The 20058-nt window shown below is 44.9% G+C and overlaps 1 protein-coding gene across 1 annotated transcript in view; it reads left to right on the top strand.

Moving 5' to 3' along the window:
• The window catches only part of LOC149345599 (uncharacterized), a 44752-nt gene that overhangs the window by 12673 nt on the left and 12021 nt on the right, over positions 1-20058 (top strand). Inside the window, exon 2 of the mRNA XM_089585255.1 lies at positions 7127-7281. Within this exon, the coding sequence (XP_089441381.1) occupies positions 7127-7281 (155 nt within the window). The remainder of the gene's footprint in view (positions 1-7126; positions 7282-20058) is intronic.

Here is a 20058-nt window from a genome sequence, read left to right as displayed (position 1 = left end):
CCCAATCGCTCTTATCTGGTATGCCGCTTTTCGTTTCATCATTTTACAGAACAGACAAATGTGGGCGGAAGCGCCGCGGACTAATATGCTGGAAAGTGGCTGTGTGTAGAGCCGAGAATAAACATCAATACGTTTGTCAGCTCGCAAGATGTCCCGGTTGCCCAACAGTGAGCGTTTGCGGATAGTCGAACTCTCGTTGAAACAGTATACCCAACGCCAAATAGCGGATATTACTGGGAGATCAAATAAGACTGTGAACCGCATCATCCAGGCTTATAGGGATGAAGGCCGCATCGGCGACGCTCCACATAAACGGCACCCTCGAGCGACGACTGCAGCTCAGGACAAGAGCATTCTTGAGGCCGCGCGGGAGAGCCCCCTTCAGCACCGCCAAGCAGATAGGTGCTGCTGCTGGTGTGTCGGCGAGTGTGTCTACAGTCAAACGCAGGCTGGCGGAAGGAGGTCTGAAGAGCCATGTGGCGGCTCAGAAGCCGCTCCTGACAGACGCGAACAAGACGGCACGACTGAAGTTCGCAAGTGAACACGTCGACTGCACCACCGACGACTGGAAAACAGTAATATTTTCCGACGAATCAACGTTCACAACACGCTGGGACCAAAAACAGAGAGTTTGGCGCCCTGTCTATGCCCGCCACGACCCCCGTTACGTCCAGGAAGTGGCATCAAGTGGCCGCACGACGGTCAATGTGTGGGGAGCTGTGTCCCGAGATGGACTTGGTGTCTCCTGTCGTATTGACGGACATTTGACATCGGCAAGGTATTGTGACATACTTGATTATGTCATGATTCCCTACGCGTTGGACGGCCCTTTTCCTGAAGGAGATTTCCTCTTCCAGCATGATCTCGCACCTGTGCACACCGCAAAAATTGTCGAGGAACTTCTTAACGAGCGAGGAGTGCGACGTCTACAGTGGGTGCCCAAAGGAGCCGACCTCAACATCATTGAAAATGTATGGGGAAGGATGAAAGTCGGGCTCTCCAAAAGAGGACTGCACCAATCATCCGCTGATGAGCTATGGAAGGCAGTAGAAGAGGAATGGATGCGCATCCAAAATGAAGCAGATTTTATGGAGAATCTGTACGCGTCGCTTCCGTCGAGGATGCAGGAAGTGGTCGCCGTTCAAGTGGCGATGACGCGATACTGAAGAGTGACGACCGCATTTTTTTTCTTTCTGGGTGTTTGTGATTTTGTAGTTTCTGATTTCATTTTCAAAGTGCAGTTATCGGCGCCAATAGATCGCTGTATTGTATTTGCTACATCGCTTTACATTGGTTGCAGTTCTTGTCTACTTGCTTGTATAATCAAATACTTCTTTACAATTCGTTAGCTATTATTTTGGTGCATAACTCGTTAGTTTCTTCCTTATTCTATTGTGATATTAAAGCAAATGGTATGCAGTATTCGCTCTGTATAATATATTCGCTCTAGGGAGAATTTTTACTTTATGGTAGTTTGCTTTCTATTTCAGTGAAGAAATATTACAGTTGTCAATGCTATATCTTTAATAACTTCTTTGACTACGCCATCTCTGAGTGTAGCTGTAATCTTCAGTTGCACAAAAATAAAAGAAACAAAAAGTCATGGAGCTTCGGTGTTCACTCATACCAAAAATCTATTTTAAGGTGAAAGCCTTATTTTCCCTAATTGTCAACAGAAGCTGTCAGCATCGCCGGGGTTGTCCAGGAAAGCTGCTGCCCGGAAATTGGTGTGATTTCAACGGTTATTGGTCACAAGTTACAAGGCAGTATATACGCCAAAATACACTACTGATCCAGTTTAACCTCCTGATAAACCTCTTATTCCACAATAATAGACACCTTAATTCATCTCAGGATTTCGCATTCACAACAAGCAAGCTGTCCTAGTGCACACCAAAACTTTTTCATTCAGACTGATCGGTTCGGTTTATGGGGTTTAACGTCCCAAAGCGACTGAGGCTATGAGAGACGCCGTAGTGGAGGGCTTCGGAAATTTCGACCACCTGGGGTTCTTTAACGTGCACTGCCATCGCACAGTACACGGGCCTCTAGAATTTCTCCTCCAAAGAAATTCCAGCCGCCGCGGCCGGGATCGAACCCGCGTCTTTTGGGTCAGCAGCCGAGCACCATAACCACTGAGCCACCGCGGCGGCCATTCAGACTGAATATATAGCTCAGTGATCACACGACCCTTCGAAAGGCCAGTTAAGTACCAAGTAAAAAATACCCTGCACAAGGCCTTGCGACCACGCATCTTGGAAAAGTATTTGCTGGTGCTACTTTGCATGACATGACTGGGCACAAATGTATTCAAGTAATGCCTGTAATAATCGGCAAAATCGGGGCTTGGGGCCTTATTTATAAAGCGCAATAAAATTTCGATACCATTTAACACACCTTAAGAAGGCGCTGTGTGTTCTGGAGCAATTACACATGAGGGAAGTTTGTGAAGGCCACCAGACGCGTGGTCCCAGGGATGGCCGCAAGTGAAGAAAGTAGGCTGCTGTGGCCAAATACGAAATGTTGTTACAACGGGGAACGGCGGTGGTAGCAACGGCAACGCTTTGTCGCATTAGTATACCCGGACCATGCAAACGCCATGTTGAAAACTATGCGTTGCCCACGTCGCGGCCGCTTCTGCCTTTGCGCCAGACGCTAACGCGTTCCACCAGGGCTGATATCATGTCTAGACACACAACTATTGTCGATGATGGAAGCACTCAGTCTGTGCTAACCAACTTTCGCACGCCGTGCCTCGTCGGTGGAAAAGGCGCTGCATAATCTTGCAGTTTTTCCCCCAGTGAAAACAAAGTGAACAAGAAGAAAATTACTTGCCATTCAGATGAACGGGGCTAAGGGGTTACAGAGCGCTTGCTGGAACAGCTCCACCCTCTCCAGATAGTTCGGAAAAACGGCGGGATCGGCGCCACTGTACAACCGTGCGGAGCGCCCGGCCACGCGCTCGCGCGGTGTAGCTCATACTGAGCGCGATATACATTTGGCGCCTTTTGGTTCTTGGCGATGACGTGGAGGTAAACCCAGGCCTTATGACTAAAGCGCAAGAAGACAAGCTTGACGCTGTAGCTTTAGCCGTCCAACGTCTTGATGCGAGCAACTCAAGCCTTCTTGAATCGATAAATCAAGTCTTGAACCTCCACGTCACCCTTAGGAACGACTTGGAACAGTTGACTAAAAGAGTTAATGAATTAGAATGCAAAATTGAATCTCTACCCTCCAGTCAATCTGTTTCAAATGCGGATATCTCTTAGAAAATTCAGGACAAAGTTGATGACTTGGAAAATCGCTCAAGGCGGTCGAACCTGCTGTTTTTTGGCATCGATGATTCTGATCCATCTGAGCCTTGGGAAGACTCAAAGCGGTATGTGAGAGAATTTTGCACGGATAAACTTGGCATTACTGTCACTTCAGTTGCCAGAGCACACCGCTTACGGCGTCTTTCGACTGACAAGAAACGTCCTATTATTGCCAAATTTTATAATGATAAAAAAGTAGAATCTGTCATTAGTCTTGGCTACAAACTAAAGAATACCAATTTTAGCATATCACGCGACTACTCTGAGGCTGTTCGTGATAAGCGCCGTAAACTGTGGCAGTTATCGAAGATGATAAAGAAAGAGGGGGATCGGATTCGTTTGTATTTTAATAAACTTCATGTAAACGACGACGTTTATCTCTGGGACACTACTGGCAACCGGGCTGTGCGTCTAAGTGAGCCTTCTACCAATTGACAACATTCAAATCATCATGGTGCTTCCGATCGTGCACTGCCAATCTTACCGGGACCGAAGTGTTTATATAACATTTGCTTCCTATATACTAACATCAGAAGCGTTGCAGCGAAAAGTGATGCCCTCTCCTCCCTCATCGACTCCTCTGGAACCTCGTTAATAGCACTAACTGAAACGTGGCTAACCGATTATATCTCAGATGACGACATCCTTTCATGCGAATCATGCTTTAAATTTTTTCGGTGCGACAGAAAGAACAGAAGAGGAGGTGGTGTGCTTCTTGCGATTAAGCAACAGCTGATGTCTATACCAATCGTTGCTTCTACTTTTCTCGAGTGTGTATTCGTATCCTTGGAATGTTCTACTACGAACATTATTGCTGGTGTGTTGTATCGTCCACCTGACCTGTGTGATGGCTTTGCAGATGAATTTTGTCGCTTACTGGCCGATGTGTGTACGCGCCTTCCAAATTCTGTTCTAATTATGTTTGGCGACTTTAATTTCCCTCGTATCAATTGGGAAACACTATCTGTTTCTGCAAGTGATAAGGATGCGCACGCTTTCCTACAGACTTGTCTTGATTTTCACCTAACTCAGCTCATTAGAAAGCTCACGCGACCATCAGGTACCACTGCAAACATTCTCGACTTGATTCCAACCAATAATCCCGATGCTTGTTCTAAAATATTTCACCTTAATGGTCTTTCTGACCATGATATTATTACTGGGTGCATCAATGGCAGAATTATCGAAAGAAAAACTACCGCCAAGATAATCAGGTGTTACAGCAGAGCTAATTTTATAAATATGAACCATGAATTAACCTCTTTTTCTGGGCGGTTCTTGGCTGAATCTTCCTTCCGTTCCATTGAGCAGAACTGGATAGTGTTTAAAACTACTCTAATTAACCTCATTACAAAATACATTCCGGTTATCACAATTAAGTGAAGCAAAAGTGCGCCCTGGTTCAGTGGGCGGCTGCGAAGAGCAAATAATAAGAAAAAACGTTTGTATAGGCAGGCAGTTGCTAACAACCAATTAAACACATGGTAAAAATACAAACAAAGTGATAAAAATTACCAAAAAATGCTTAAACTACCCGTCGCCAGTTTTATAGTGGTGTTTTGGCCACCATGCTATCAATTTACCACCGTAGGTTTTGGAGCGTAATTAACCCTCATTCGCGTGCTGATTCTTTTTTGACAAATTCTAATGGTGACCAGCTGGACGATGTCCATTCTGCTCAGCTCTTCAACAATGCCTTCTCATCTGTTTTCACTCAAGAAGTCATCCCTACCTCTCCAGTTCTCGACCCATTTCATGATTATTCTATGCCCCCAATAGTCATTAGAGAAGATGGTATTCTTTCTTTGTTAAATAATCTTAAAATTACCACAAGCACGGATTCAATGGGCTTTAACAATATAATAGACCCATTTCATTGACTTGCACCTTCTCCAAGCTCCTTGAACACGTCCTACACACTCAGATCATTCATTATCTTGAATATCATAACATCATATTTAAATATCAGCACGGTTTTCGCAAGGGCTTTTCTTGCGACACTCAGCTCGCCGGATTTACTAACGGCTTATTTACTTCTTTGGATGCAGCAATTCAAGTCGATGCTTTGTTTTTAGATTTTTCAAAGGCATTTGATCGGGTTCCACACCATCGACTACTTCTCAAGCTATCGCATCTTAATATTCACCCTCAGGTACTAGCATGGATTAAAGACTTCATTTCATCTCGCGTTCAGTTCACTTCTGTTAATGGTTCTAACTCTACATTGGCGCATGTCACATCTGGTGTGCCCCAGGGAAGTGTTCTTGGTCCCCTTCTCTTTCTAATATTTATTAATGACTTACCAAATTGCATTTCTTCACAAATTAGACTGTTTGCTGACGACTGTGTTGTGTACCGAACCATTACAAACGACTCTGACCGACAATCTTTACAAACTGACCTCGATTATATTAACACTTGGTGCCAGCAGTGGCTTATGACCCTAATCCCTCTAAGACAAAGCTCGTCTCCTTTACTAGAAATTCTTATCGCATCCCAACCACATACTCTCTTAATGACATAACAGTTGAAACAACTTCCACTTACAAGTATCTAGGAGTTTACCTTCAATCAGACTTAACCTCGAACTATCATATTAACTTGATTCTAGCAGCTGCTAACCGTTCTCTTGGCCTTTTAAAACGTAACCTTCGAAATGCTCCGGCACACGTGCGTAAACTTGCTTATATTACACTAATTCGACCTAAAATTGAGTACGCTTCCGCCATATGGGACCCAGATCAAGCCTACATCAAAGATAACATAGAATCCCTGCAAAACCGTGCTGCTCGTTTCATTTATTCCGACTACTCACGTTTTACTAGCGTCACGGCGTTAAAAGCTCGTGCTGGTCTTGACAGCCTTTCCCATCGTCGTAAACTCTCCCGATTAACTCTTTTTCACAAAATTTACCATCATCCTTTGCTTCACGACGATTTCTTTCACTTACCCACAGCAGTGTTTCCACGCCGTGACCATCCTTTCAAGATCAAACGTATCACATGTCACACTTCAAGTTTTGCCAAATCATTCATACCCAAAACCATTATTGATTGGAACCGGCTGCCTTCCACAATCGCAACTGAAACTAACGCGACATCATTTCATGAACTTTTAAAAACTCAAAGCGATGTGTAGTTTTCTTCTAGTTCTGTTCTGTTCACCGTAATGTGTTTGAGTTTCGCTTTTCGTTCTGTTTATTCCCATGTTTTTATTTTTTATTTTTGGTTTTTTTTGCGTCTTGTTGTTCCGCCACATTTCGATTGTTGCTGACTACCAGTTATTGCTATTTTCTTACTTCTTTTTTGCGCTGTTACTCATGTTAAATGTTCCTTTTATGGATACAATTTGTAATTTTTACCACCCCCTATGTAATACCCTCGTGAAGAGGGCCTTTAGGGGTATCTTGAAGTAAATAAATAAATATCCACAGATCAGCCGACGGCAGTCTTGCATTTTTTTTGTTAACATTTTGCCTATTTTCAAATACGTTCCCCGTATGTTTTTATGGAACTCTTAACTGATCGATGGAAACACTTTAAAACAAAGATTTTGCTACATGTAAGAAGAATGGGAAATCACCATCAATATTAACGTAACAGTATCTTAAAATCTTCCAATTTTCAAAATTTTTTTTAAGAATGCTGGGTATCAAACAAACAAACAGCTAGCTTAAAATAAAACGCAGTTCTGAGAATAGGGTGAAGTATTTCAGACCTGGGCGAGACTTGGTGTTCATTATAGAAGGCCCCTGTATCGAGCCTTTTGTCAGATTCTCCTTTCCAGCAATTTACTTGTTCTAACTGTTTCAGTGCTTCCCTGGAGACGCAGCTTTGTATCTGCTGTACAGAAACTACGAATACGACCCTTACTACGGAGGCACGTCGAAGTGCGTCTATGCAGCTCAAAACGACCCTGTTATAGACGACTCGACATTCATTACGATTGGCCATGGCAACACAGAGCGGTAAGTGGACGATTGGAACCTGTCTAATGCTTCACCTAATATCTCTTCTCTTGAGTGGAACCTAACGTAAACTAAAAATCAACAGTTCCAGAAAATGGCGTCCTCGCCAGTCAAAACGAGCCAGTCATACTGAACCCCTCTTTGAGCGTTCGTATCAGTATCGGAAGCCACAAATGCTCATGATTTCCGATTGCTTCATAGGCTAAAACTATTTGCACCTTCATGAGGCGTAGCAGGGAAGAGTATACACATAAACCAAGGAAGTCTTAGTAGAATTAAGCGAAGAGTTCTGACTTTTGTCTGACGCCGAGGAGGGTGCTGTTGCTCTAGCGGTGACCGAGGGTAACAGGCCCAGGCTTTCACTAGTAATTTTCAGAGTTCTTTTCAGAGCACACAAAGACGACACAGTAAAAGACGAGGAAGACAGGACAGGGCGCTACATGCAACAGTCTTATGTAGAAAAAAAGCAGATGACTTGTACACCGAAAAAGGGGAACGGATGATCAGATACATTAGCAGGTGCAGGGCCAAAAACCCCGAAAAGGTACAAATGAAGAGGACAGGTGCCATCTCTTACCTCTAATATTTAGTAAAGCAAGAGCTGCATCATATAATATCACAGACGGCATACTGACAAAAGCACTCTCACACTTCGTAATATGGTAGGCCTGAACCATTTCCCGCACAAGCGTCTCAGTGCTCCTCCATAGGATGCTAGTGTCTTGCAGCCTTGCATCACAAGTTGTTTTTTTTGTTTTTTGTCTTACGTCATTCTCTTTTTTACGTTCATTAATATGTACCGGCAGTAGTCAGCCGGTACCGTTCCGCAGAGACAAATTGTGTTCTCTGAGGCGCTCATTGACACATCGTACCGATTGCCCAATGTACACTTCATATTTCAGCTGAATTTTATACACTACACCTTTTTCACCCTGCACAAATTGTTTCACACATTAAATTATGCACTCTGAGTAGCTGCCACTGTCGTATAAAGCCAGACGACACAGTAAAAAGTGTCCTTGGGGCCGAAGAATACACGGTTACCTTGAACGTGCTTTGCACGCGCTGTACGTTATGTGCAACTTCATGCTAATAGGGGCGACTACTGGTTTTACTTTCTTTTGAGGTACTGTGACTATTGAATACTTCATTTTCCTTTTCGTTTAATCTTCATAAGCAAAGTTTTTGCAACCGAACTTATCAATAACAAGAGAAAACCTGCCTGTTTTATCTTCATGATCTGATCGTCTAAGGTTTCCTGCGCCCTGAGAAAACAAAAACTCCTAAGGGCTGTCTCAAGGTACGCATATATCAGAGCGATAGTACGTTACAACGTTTCTGAGTGCTTGGAATCAAGCGGCAACAATTCTTTCTCTGCACGCGGCTGCTCGTACTTCCAGCAAAAGCCTTCATCCTCAAGCGTTACTTGCAAGCGTTACTTGCAAGACTAGGTTCTGCAAGGTGTCCCTTTCACTGATTAGGCACTTGAACGAAACACTTTTTTTATGGGCATACGGGAACTCTGAGCAGACGCCTTCCCCTCCCCTCTCGTCAAACACCGCGTGTGCACTAAGCAATGTGCAGCCCACTGCCCCTTATGCAGCGACACCACGTCCATGTCTACAGCCTTGCAATGCCGAAGACTTTCGGGGGATCAACGCCATTTATGCGAGGATGGTGCGTCAGTATGTTTGCTCAGATTTCGTGAGTGCACTGACTCCTGGTGGCCACTATGCGTTACACACAAACTAGCGCCTGCGCCGCTGATTTCTGGTGACCTCTGTGCGCTGCTCCGGAAACTAGTGCCAGAACGGTGTGCAGTTTGAGACGCGGGGTAGGAGTTGAAGTTTGTTTGTCGCTCTTAGTGGTACAGGTATCACTGGGAGAGAGAGGACTCAGGGAAAAAAGCTGCTTGAATGCAGCTTGAGAGGCACCCTGCGCCCACACTGCTGAGGCAACGTATTGCCGCAGTTGCTTGTTTACAAGGCAGCTACAGGTGAGCAAGCCGAAAAAAAAGTATCAACATGAATGGAATATTTACAGTGGCTTTTCAAAAGTAGTATCACAATCACAACAAATAAATACTCAAGACCCAAAGCATCACATCATCCAGGTGTACAACATAAACAGAATTCCCTCGTTCAGAACAAGTTCCAGTTAAACGTCTTCAAAAAGGTACAAAATTAAAAGCTCTTCGGCATATTCTGCAACTGCTTGAAACCGTTTGGGATATCTTCCAGTTAGTTCAAGTTCATTGCTCGCTTTATCGAAGAATATAGCACGAGTGTGTAGTACCTAGAACGAAGCATTTGGCAAATGTTTGCTCTATGCTGCGTAATGCGCGCACTCAGTGATAGATGTTACGCTTCGCTACCTGAACGGTGTTGCTTTATTTTAGTGTGAGTGTCGATTTTTTTCTTCCTCTCTGACTCCTTTGAACTGTTGTGTTTTAAAGCAATCCCATTAAATGAGTCTGTGCAATCGGAAATGGCTACCGCCATCACGCCTGGCGTGTGGCATAATGAACCCTAGTATGCCACCTCTAATGTAACAAATTTCAGTGCGTTAAGCTCGGGTATAAGGATCCTAAGAATTTTTCTCGGGTATAGCGAGTTCTTGTTTGTAAACCTCGGTTAAAACGAACTTTAGTGTGTTAACCTCGGATGTAACGAACTTCAGTGTGTCAAACTCGGTTATGCTTAAGCGTTCAAACAATGCACTGAAGGACGCCTGAGAGTTTTATTCGCATGCAAATGCCCCCTGAGTTTCTGCGTTGATGTTCGTATTCTAGTCTCTAACCACCGAGAAATATCTTAGCACTGGCCCGTCCTTGGCAGTTTCTTAAAGGGAGACTAAGGAACTATAGAAACTACCTTGTATAGGGTATCGGGTTCTAATCAGACCCCTCTGAACAAAAACGGAGCTTTCGGAAGCTGCAACAGCCAGAAATTCGTTATAGGGGTGTAGCCATCCCCGACGGAACTCTCAGGTAAGTACAGGCGCGGACAAAAGTAAACGGAGCATGCAACTGTCTTCGAATATTTTTCACTCGTCACCTTTTCCAACAGTGGTACGTGCATGCTGGTAGCGGAGGTTGGTGGGTTTTCTTGTAGACAAACAACCCTTGTTCATTTACAATGGAGAAGGCGTGATTGCACCTGGTACGGAATAGCGTGCTCCGTTTGCTTATGTCCGCGCCTGTACGTACTATCAGGGACAAAAGTGGTATACTCCACGCGACCGGAGCTGGAGCAACGGGAAACTAGGGTGCCTCGATGCCAACGCCGCATCGAGGCACCCTACGGGAAACTGCATTGCAACGCCATCTGCAGGCGGCATCTCGGACCCAGACAGCCAATCTGTGACCTTTATTATCAGCAGGCATGTTGCTTGACTCCTTTCAATATTTTTTTATTCATTTGGAGATACGTCAATCCTTTTAGGGATTTTTACAGGAATGGATTAAGTGCCCGTATACATTTGCTCATACAGCCATACACACGTTTGTACACAAGAGTATGCTAAGACCACTACAACAAAAAAGAGGCAACCACATAAAAAAACACTTAGGATACCGTCATTCATGCACTGGCGTTATCAAAGATTTACATTTATACATAAAAAGCAAAAGAAAGACACATTAGTGATGACATCACATCCTCGTTGTTGATAGTACAGAACTGCCAGCAAGTTCAACAAATTTGTCAATTGAAGACTGCGAGACCACACTCTCATCTAAAGAATTCCACTCACGCACAGCTCGCGGGAAGAACGAAAAACTGCAGGTATTATTTGCACAAAAATATTCTTGGAGTGTGAATTGATGCTTATGAAGGGTTTCTCTGCAAATATTGAAAGAAATGTAGGTATCAGGATTTACTTTAATCATGTTATGCAAGATAAGGTACAAAAATTTCAGACGTTGTAGCAGCGCACGGCTGGTTAGTGTATGAAGCCGAATCTCGGTCAGCATCTGCGTGGGTGAGTCGGTGCGCTGGTATCTGTTGCAGATAAAACGTGCGGCCTTCCGCTGTTCAGCTTCGAGCGTAGATATTTGATTTTGGACCACCGGAAACCATGCCACGTTCGCATATTCCAAGATCTGGCGAATACACATCACATAAGCCAAAAGGTTGGCTTGCCTCGTAGAGTACTGCAGGGCCCGTTTCAGATACATTAACTTCCGCATCGCTTTGTTTGCCACATATTAAGGCGGAAGCCTTTAATGTCTCATCGTTGTAAGCAGCAGTTGTCGACAGAAAATGTTACACTTTTCAATTGGTGGAAACGGTCGTGACGTCACAGTGCGCGAATTTCAAACGGGGCCAATTGTACTTTGGCTAGTAACCATGCAACCACTTGAAGGGATCGTATAGTGATGCTCCAATTAAGTGGGACTGAGCTTAGTTAATTGCTTAATTACCTAATTAGCCTAATTAGCTTTACTAGTCAGGCCATATAAATAAATAAAACCGATTAAGAAATTGGTCGAGCTCAGGAATCGAACCCCGGTCTCCGGCGTGAGAGACGAGCATGCTATCCACTCCGCCATGCCAGCTCGATGGTTTGGAATGAACAAAGGCGCGTCTAGTGAATACGGTGTCTTCACTCACTCTCATCCTCCTCCATTCCCTTCCCGCGAGGTTTAGGTGTCCACCGACAAATGAGAGACAGATATGTTTACGCAAAAGGCGTACTGGCGCTAAAAAACGAAGACAACACACACAACAGGACAGGACTGGCGCCTGTTGTGTGTGTTGTCTTCGTTTTTTAGCGCCAGTACGCCTTTTGCGTAAACATGTCAAGCTACAACCAACTAGCTCAAATCAAAGTATTGCTGGAGAGACAGATACATTTCCTTTCCTCAAAAACCAATTTACTGACGAGCGAGGCGTAGAACCGAATGGGCGATGGCGTTCTATGGACTCCTTGGCAGCGTTGCAAGACGCTGTCGTGTTCCACTCTTAGGGGCATCAGTGACCACACTTTAGGTAAAAAAGTGCCCCCCCCCCCCCCCCCCGAATTTTGTAAGACAGTTACTGCGTAATTTCCTTTCCTCAAATACAATTTTCATTTTCTTCATTACGGCTCCTCTTTATCTATCTTCTTTCACTCCCACTTTCTCCCTTCCTCTACGGTGCGGTTCAGGTGTCCACCGAGATGACAGAGAATTACTGCGCCATTTCCTTTCCTCAAAAAGCGTTGCGTTCAAAGGGCAAGGCATCGCGCTGAACGGGTGGTGTTCCGTGGACTCCATGGCAGCGCTACAACGCGCTGTCGCGTTCTACTCCTAAAGGCGAAGCTTAAGCGTAATTAATTAGCAGTTAATTAGTATTCAGGCATTAATCAGTAATTAACCATTAATTAGTGATTTGTCATCACTTAGTAATTAGTAGTGACGCCACCGGTGCCACAGAAACAGCGAAGGTGGTGCGGAAAACGCTTCCGCCTCTACCCACTTTAGACAGTCAAAGTGCCCCCGGAATTTTCTACATGAGCTGACCAACCCATATCTGATGAGACCACGACGCCCAAGTACTTATACTCAGTGACTGCTTTGAGGATCGTACTGTCACATCCGTACGAAAAACAAAGCTTAGATCTCTTTTTTGTTATAGACATTGACACTGTTTTGCTAAGGTATATGGCCATTTGCCAGTCCGTACACCATTGGGCTATCAAACCAAAATCCTTCTTGAGAGCAATTTGGTCTTGCCGGTTCAGAACTTCTTATACAGGACGCAGTCATCTACGAATAGTCTTATCTTGGAATCCACCTGACTAGTTATGCCGTTTACAAACAAGAGGAACAGGATAGGCGCTAAAACGGAGCCCTGTGGTACACCCGAGAGTACTGGCATTGTTCGGGAAGTATAGGCGCCGAACTGAACGAACTGGCGGCGGTCAGAAAAGTAGCAGCGGACCCATTGCACAACTGGCCCATCCCCTAGAACATATTTGAGTTTAAGAAGCAATTTTGGATGGCAGACACGGTCAAAGGCTTTTGAAAAGTCCAGGTAAATTACGTCTATTTGTGTTTGGTCATTAATTGCTTTAGCGAAATCATGTAGTATCTCAAAAAGTTTGATGACAGTAGACAGACCTCTTCTGAAGCCATGCTGGTGAGGGTAAAGAATGTTATTTTCTTCGACAAACTGCGTAATAAATTTTAAAATGATATGTTCTAACATTTTGCAGCAAGTACACGTCAGAGAAATGGGCCGATAATTTGACTGGCAAGAAATATCTCTGGATTTGAAAATAGGCACTATTTTTGCAATTTTCCAATCCGCTGGGAGGCATTGTTAACTGATGGATTTATTGTAAATTAGACATATATATTGGCTTATAGGCTCCGCATAACGTTTAAGAAAGCAATTAGGGATACCGTCTGGGCCATTACACTTTTTGTCATCTAGATTTAACAGCAGCGAGAACACTCCTGCTTCAGTTATAGCTGGTGCTCCTAATGCATCGTTTCGCTGCCTAATTTCTGGCTTGTAATCATGCATCGTGCCATTATCAGGAGTAAATACGGAATGGAAGAAGACATTGAACGCTTCAGCTTGCTTCCTTCCTTCCGTCGGTGACAACGGTTATCGGGGGTTTTGTGGCTAATACAGGGTCTGTTCTGAAAGTAGTAGGACTGATTTTTTTTCCTAAATTTTATTCATGATAATACTACAAATGATTAGCATTTTTCAAAGGAGCACCCTTCCGCATCTGCACACTGCTGCCAATGAGTTTTCCAGTTTTCGTACGCCTCCAGGAACGCCTGGACCGGAGTGCTGTTTAGCTCCCTCGTCACGGCCTGTTGAACCGCTTCTACCGGTCCGTGATGCTTCTCCTTGAGCGTCGACTTTATTCTCGGGAATAGAAAGAAGTCTGGCGGGGTCAAGTCTGAGCTCTAGGGGGGCGAGGCAGCGTTGCCACCTTGTGCTGGGCAAGATACTCCATTGCGAGGAAGCCTGTGTGGCTCGGCGCGTTGTCATGGCGCAGCCGCCATTTGTTGGCGACACGCCATGGCTGGGCGGACACGAACAATGCGTTTTCGCAGTGTTGTGAGGACTTCCACGTAAAAACCTCTATTAACTGCTTGTCCGGGTGGTACGAACTCTTTGGAGGTGACTCCAAGTCGATCAAAAAAGCAAATGAGCATGGACTTTTCCTTGGATTTGCTCTTTCGCGCTTTCTTGGGGCGGGCGGAAGAAGGGGTGGGCCATTCTGAGCTCTGCCGGTTGCTCTCCGTGTAGTATTCAAACACCCACGTCGCATCACAGGTCACTACGTTATCCGAAAAATTGGGGTACTCATTCACGTGATGAAGAAGATCCTGGCAGATCACTTTCAGGCTGGCCTTTTGCTCCTCTGACAACACTCGTGGCACCAAATGCGCTCACACTTTCCTCATGGCTAAGTTTTCTGTCACGATCTCAAAAACTTGGGTTTGAGGAATGCTAAAGTCATCAGCAATCATTGTGATACTCATCCTGCGATCACTGTTAAGTAAATTTTTCATCGCGACACATTTTCGTTGGTCTTGCTGGTCGATGAGCGTCCGGAGCGGTCGTCGTCTTCCACTCTTTCCCTACCTTCTCTGAACAGCTTGTGCCACTCAAAAATACCTGACCTACCCATGGCAGCATCACCGTAGGCCTCCTTAATCATGTCGTGAGTCTCTTTGCCCGTTTAACCAAGCTTTACACAAAATTTGATCGCGTATCGGTGATCCAGTAAACACTCCACGATTCTGCGTGACGAGGCGTTTCGACAGGGGTCCACAGTACAAGCGGCCTGATCGCTTCAACGACCGAGAGCAGACTGCCGATTTTCCCCAGCGTTCCCAATATCCCCCTTCACCAATCCTCCGCGCGCAGACAACCTTTCGTCCGCCTGTTCGCCTAGGAAAAAACCAGTCCTACTACTTCCAGAACAGACCCTGTATAACGCCAGAATTTCTGGGGCGAATCTTTGATAAAATTGCTCAGCGTTGTACTGCAAAAGCGTTGTTTGGCTGCTCCTGTTTGTTCCTTTATTTATCAGTTTAATGAATGTACTTTTTTGTGGTTGTCTGAAACTGAGCGTAATTTCTTATATTTCCTTAACCTTTTAATTCTGCGTTTTAAATGGATCACTTCACGTGTATTCCAAGGATTGTGTTTATTTATAGTCTTTATTCCCTGCGGTAGAAATTGCCTCAAACACTGCATTACATGGGCTTTGAACTGTAACCAGATTTCATCTATGCTAGCAGAGCCCTCTGTAAATAGTTCATAGAAATCGTAGTACTCGTGGGCAAGGTAAGTAATAATGGCATCATTATCTGCTTTGTTAAATGCGTACACGCGCTTTCTAGTGCTGGGTTGGCGAATTTGATTTGTAATTGATAGCGTGCACAGAACCGTATCATTGTCGGATAAACCTTCAAGTATATCGACAAAAAACCTTCCTTTTAAGAAGTAGTCACTGACGAAAATAAGATCTAATATGGAACTTGAAGTGCCCTGCACACGAGTAGGCTTGGAAACTATTTGGGTCAGGTTGAAGATAAACAGAAAACTGAGCAAGATGTTGTTCGTAACGTTCGATGGGCTCAAAGAGCTCCGGTTCACCTCCGGCAAGTTAAAAGTCTCCTGCCATTATTATGGCACTTCCCACCATATGTGTGCGCATATAGTCTAGAAGCTGTTCAAGATAAGATACCTCAGCCTGGGGGGGTCTGTACACGGCACCGACGCAGACATGGCCCCGGCCGGCCTGGATCTTACAGCAGACCGCTTCTACACCTGGGACATCTGGCATTACTGAGTAGCTTATGCCTTGTTTCAGGAGCAAAGCAACACCGCCGCCTCTAGATGCTCTGTCTTTTCGCACAATGGTATAGCCTGAGGGAACCAGTCTGTGGTTTTCAATGTCAGCGTGCAGCCATGTCTCAGTCAGGCAGATAATATCAGGCGCGTGGGCGATAAGGATCGCCTCTAACTGTTCAATTTTGTTCACAAGGCTGCGCGCGTTAACATTGAGAACAGTTACGGCCGACGGCGGTTTCGAGTCCGCTTGGCTGGTCCCTCGTCCATGTCTTCGTTTTTTGCAGCTTCCACTATGTCATTGGTTTGTTCGTCCCAGATGTACATACAAGCGGTTATTTATTTTGACTTTGACGTAAGACAGAAATACCTTCTCTTTCCGGTCCCGATGAACTTTCGTTCTTTCCCATATCTTCTTTCTGACGTCTCTTACTGTTCGCGAAAAGTCCTCACTTACTGAGTATTCGGAGCCTTTGAGCTTCTTACAATTGTTAAGTATGTTGGCTTTATCGCGATAGTCGAGTAACTTCATAATGACATGTCTGGGCTTGGGATTATCAGTCTCTTGCTTTCGGCCAAGGCGGTGTATTCTTTCGAAACCAGCCGTTTTTATTCCGAACTTATCTTCAAAGATTGTTTTCTCGACAGCATTCAGCAGATCTTCATGAGTTTCATTTTCGTGTTTTGTAATACTCCCCCTTCTTTCATTGGCACATGTAGCGTTGATAGGTGATAGTCAATACAAGCACATCCACAATCACTTTCCTCCCGGAGAACATGCACCATACATTAGGTTTCAGAGCGGCGCCAAAACCAATGACATAAGGAAACTGATAGCCGCTGCACCACAGAACATCACGCACTTCGTCATTCACTGCGGGACTAATGACCTGAAACACAGCAGTGCGGAACAGACCATTGAGGCTATGAATACACTGGTACACGAGGTCCATGCCAACAGACCAAACACGAAACTGCACTTGACAACCGTGCTTCCTAGGGTAGTCAACTTGCACCACAGACACATGCCACAATTTCGCCAACTCGCAGCTCACGCACAGGACTCGTTTAAGCTCAACAATTTTTTGCTGGACATGGAACATTACCAAAAAGACGTTGAAATCATCCACCACGCTCAGATCCATCATGACCCCGAGGCACTCCTGGCCAGAGATGGACTTCACCCTAATTTTTTTGGCGTCCAAGTAATGGCAGACAACATAAAGTACCGGCTGAGAAACACATTTAGGCGGACGCTACAGCCCACTCATGCTCCCTCTCCCACTCTGGCCAACACTCAACAACAGACCACCCACAAAAGCGACAACACCCCTGAACGAACACAGCCTGCCCCCGCTAGGACCCAGGACACCTCCACACAGTTCACTCCAGAGACTCGCGACGCTGGCACACAGACGGTAACCGTGGATCCCACACCAGCGGAACAGCACGTAGGAATCACACCGAAAGTAGCCACTAAACAACAAAGCGACCACTTCACACAGACACCTAAGCGATTAGTGACGCACACTAGCACCCAGATTGCCACCGACGCCGACCTCGACACCGATACCACCCCCAAACAGAAGTCCCCTAAACACACAACACCCGTCAAGAGGTCCACTAGGCACAAGCGCAGATGACTCACATCTGGCAGCACCAATCGCCCCGAACCCAAAAGACGAATTTTCCTGGTCGCCAGAAAACTAGCCACTAAACAAACTAACCACCGATTCCACCTACACACTTACAAATCCTACTCGCAGCACAGGACAATACCCAAAGGACTTCGAGTTAATGTTAGGTGCTCCCTCGGTGCGCTCAGGCCTGAACTCCTCGCTCGATGGGAAAAGGTTTCAAATGACGCATCCCTTTCATTCATAGCTATTTTAAAAGAACATTGTCAAGAGCAGTTAAATTCCCTCGATGACCAACTTAGTAGGATAGAACTAAATTCGGGCGAAATCCAGGCACTAGCAGATTTTGTAGCCAGAAAGGAACGCAAGCTGCACGATAAACAACAGCATAAACAAATTAGAGATAAATTTCCGCTAGATACGAATACATCTGGACAGTTTAACAACCGCCCTCCAATTTCGATACAGACAAAAGCTACGCATTTTCCGCCGCAGGACACTGACAGCAACATTGTCGATATTTCCAAATCCCTAAGTGATAGCGACAAACGGATTCTGAAGCATGGCCTTACATTTTGTCCAACTAACAATAATTTTAACGAGTATGAACTTCACAGAGACCTCACAGAATTTGCGCGAAGATTGCGAATTATGGAATTCTTTGCCGAAAAAGCAAACACCCCAATTACTAACCTAGCTCTTTCCTGTAACACGTGGTCAACAAGTGCTCACCCTACTGCAGTAACCAGCCTTAATCCCATCCCTCTCAAAGCCGAAAGCACGTGGACGCCGGAAGCGCAGCAGAGTCCCGAATTAGATTTGTACACTAAATCTGTCTGGAAAGAAATTATAGACCAAACAAAGCTAGCTCGAAAACGCAGAAACGTTACCCCAACGAAACAGGCTACTCTGAACCACTTAGCTTCTAGAACCGATATAGTCATTAAACCTGCAGACAAAGGAGGTAGCATAGTTATCCTGCCAGCCGAAAAATACAAAAAAGAAGCTTTTAGGCAACTTAACAACCCTTGTCATTATAGGAAATTAGATTCAGATCCCACTTCAGAGTTCTGCAAATTGATTCTGAACAAACTGGCAAACTTACTATCAAGAGAACTAATCACGCAGTCCGATTACCACTTCTTAAATCCGCTAAACAAACAGGCAGGACGCTTTTACCTACTTCCCAAAATCCATAAGGTTTCCGCAGAAGACTTGTTTACCGCAGATATCCCTGGCAGACCTATCGTTTCAAACAATAACACGCCCACAGAGAACTTATCAATTTTCCTGAACAACTATCTTGCAGATATTCCCACCCACCTCCCTTCCTTTGTCGAGGATACACCGCACTTTCTCCGCATAATAGAGTCTCTGAATGACGCTTCCATTATCCCAGCAGATAGCATACTTGTCACACTTGACGTCGCCGCTTTGTACACAAATATTCCCATTAATGAAGGTATCGACGCACTCTTAAAAATTCTAACTCAAAGTCCTCACCCGCACGAAACTGAAGTGTACCTCACGCTACTTGAATTGGTACTAACACTCAACTACTTTGAATTCAATTCTTCTTACTACCTTCAAGTATTTGGAACAAGCATGGGCACTCCCTTCGCACCCACCTACGCGAACATTTTTATGGGGCTACTAAAATCTAAACTTCTAAATTCATTTCTAAAAAAACCACTCATATACCTGCGGTACATAGACGATATTTTCATGATATGGGAGCATGGGGCTGAGACCCTGAAGGCCTTCTTCACACATTTCAATTCATTCCACTCCAGCATTAAATTCACCTTCAACTCCTCGAAAACGCAAGTCAATTTCCTTGACACCACTGTTCATTTAGAAAATAGCAAGCTCAAAACCACACTTTACAGGAAGCCTACTGACCGACAACAATACCTAGATTTCACTAGCCATCATCCAAGACACTGCAAACAAGGTATATTCGTAGGACAGGCAACGAGACTAAGAAGAATATGTAGCGACGACGATGACTACCTGAAACACCTCCACTCGCTAAAAAACACACTAATCACCAGAAACCATCCACAGACAACCCTTAATAATGCATTCCAACGAGCAACCACTTTGAAACGAGATGTAGTTCTTAAAAAACGAACAAAAGCTAACAGTCAACGACCTCCTGCACTTATAACGAAATACTCAAACGCGCTTCCAAACATAAACAATATCCTGCGGAAATACCACCCCATTTTAACTGGTAACGACCGTCTCAAGAAAATATTTCCCGACGCACCAAGGGTAACATACAGACGCAACACAAACCTGAGGGACATCCTGGTGCATGCTAGGCTCGG

The sequence above is a fragment of the Amblyomma mixtum genome, chromosome 4 (genome assembly GCF_055824585.1).
Source record: "Amblyomma mixtum isolate Tamu chromosome 4, ASM5582458v1, whole genome shotgun sequence".
NCBI classification, from domain to species: domain Eukaryota; kingdom Metazoa; phylum Arthropoda; class Arachnida; order Ixodida; family Ixodidae; genus Amblyomma; species Amblyomma mixtum.
This window is presented reverse-complemented; position numbering and strand designations above follow the sequence as displayed.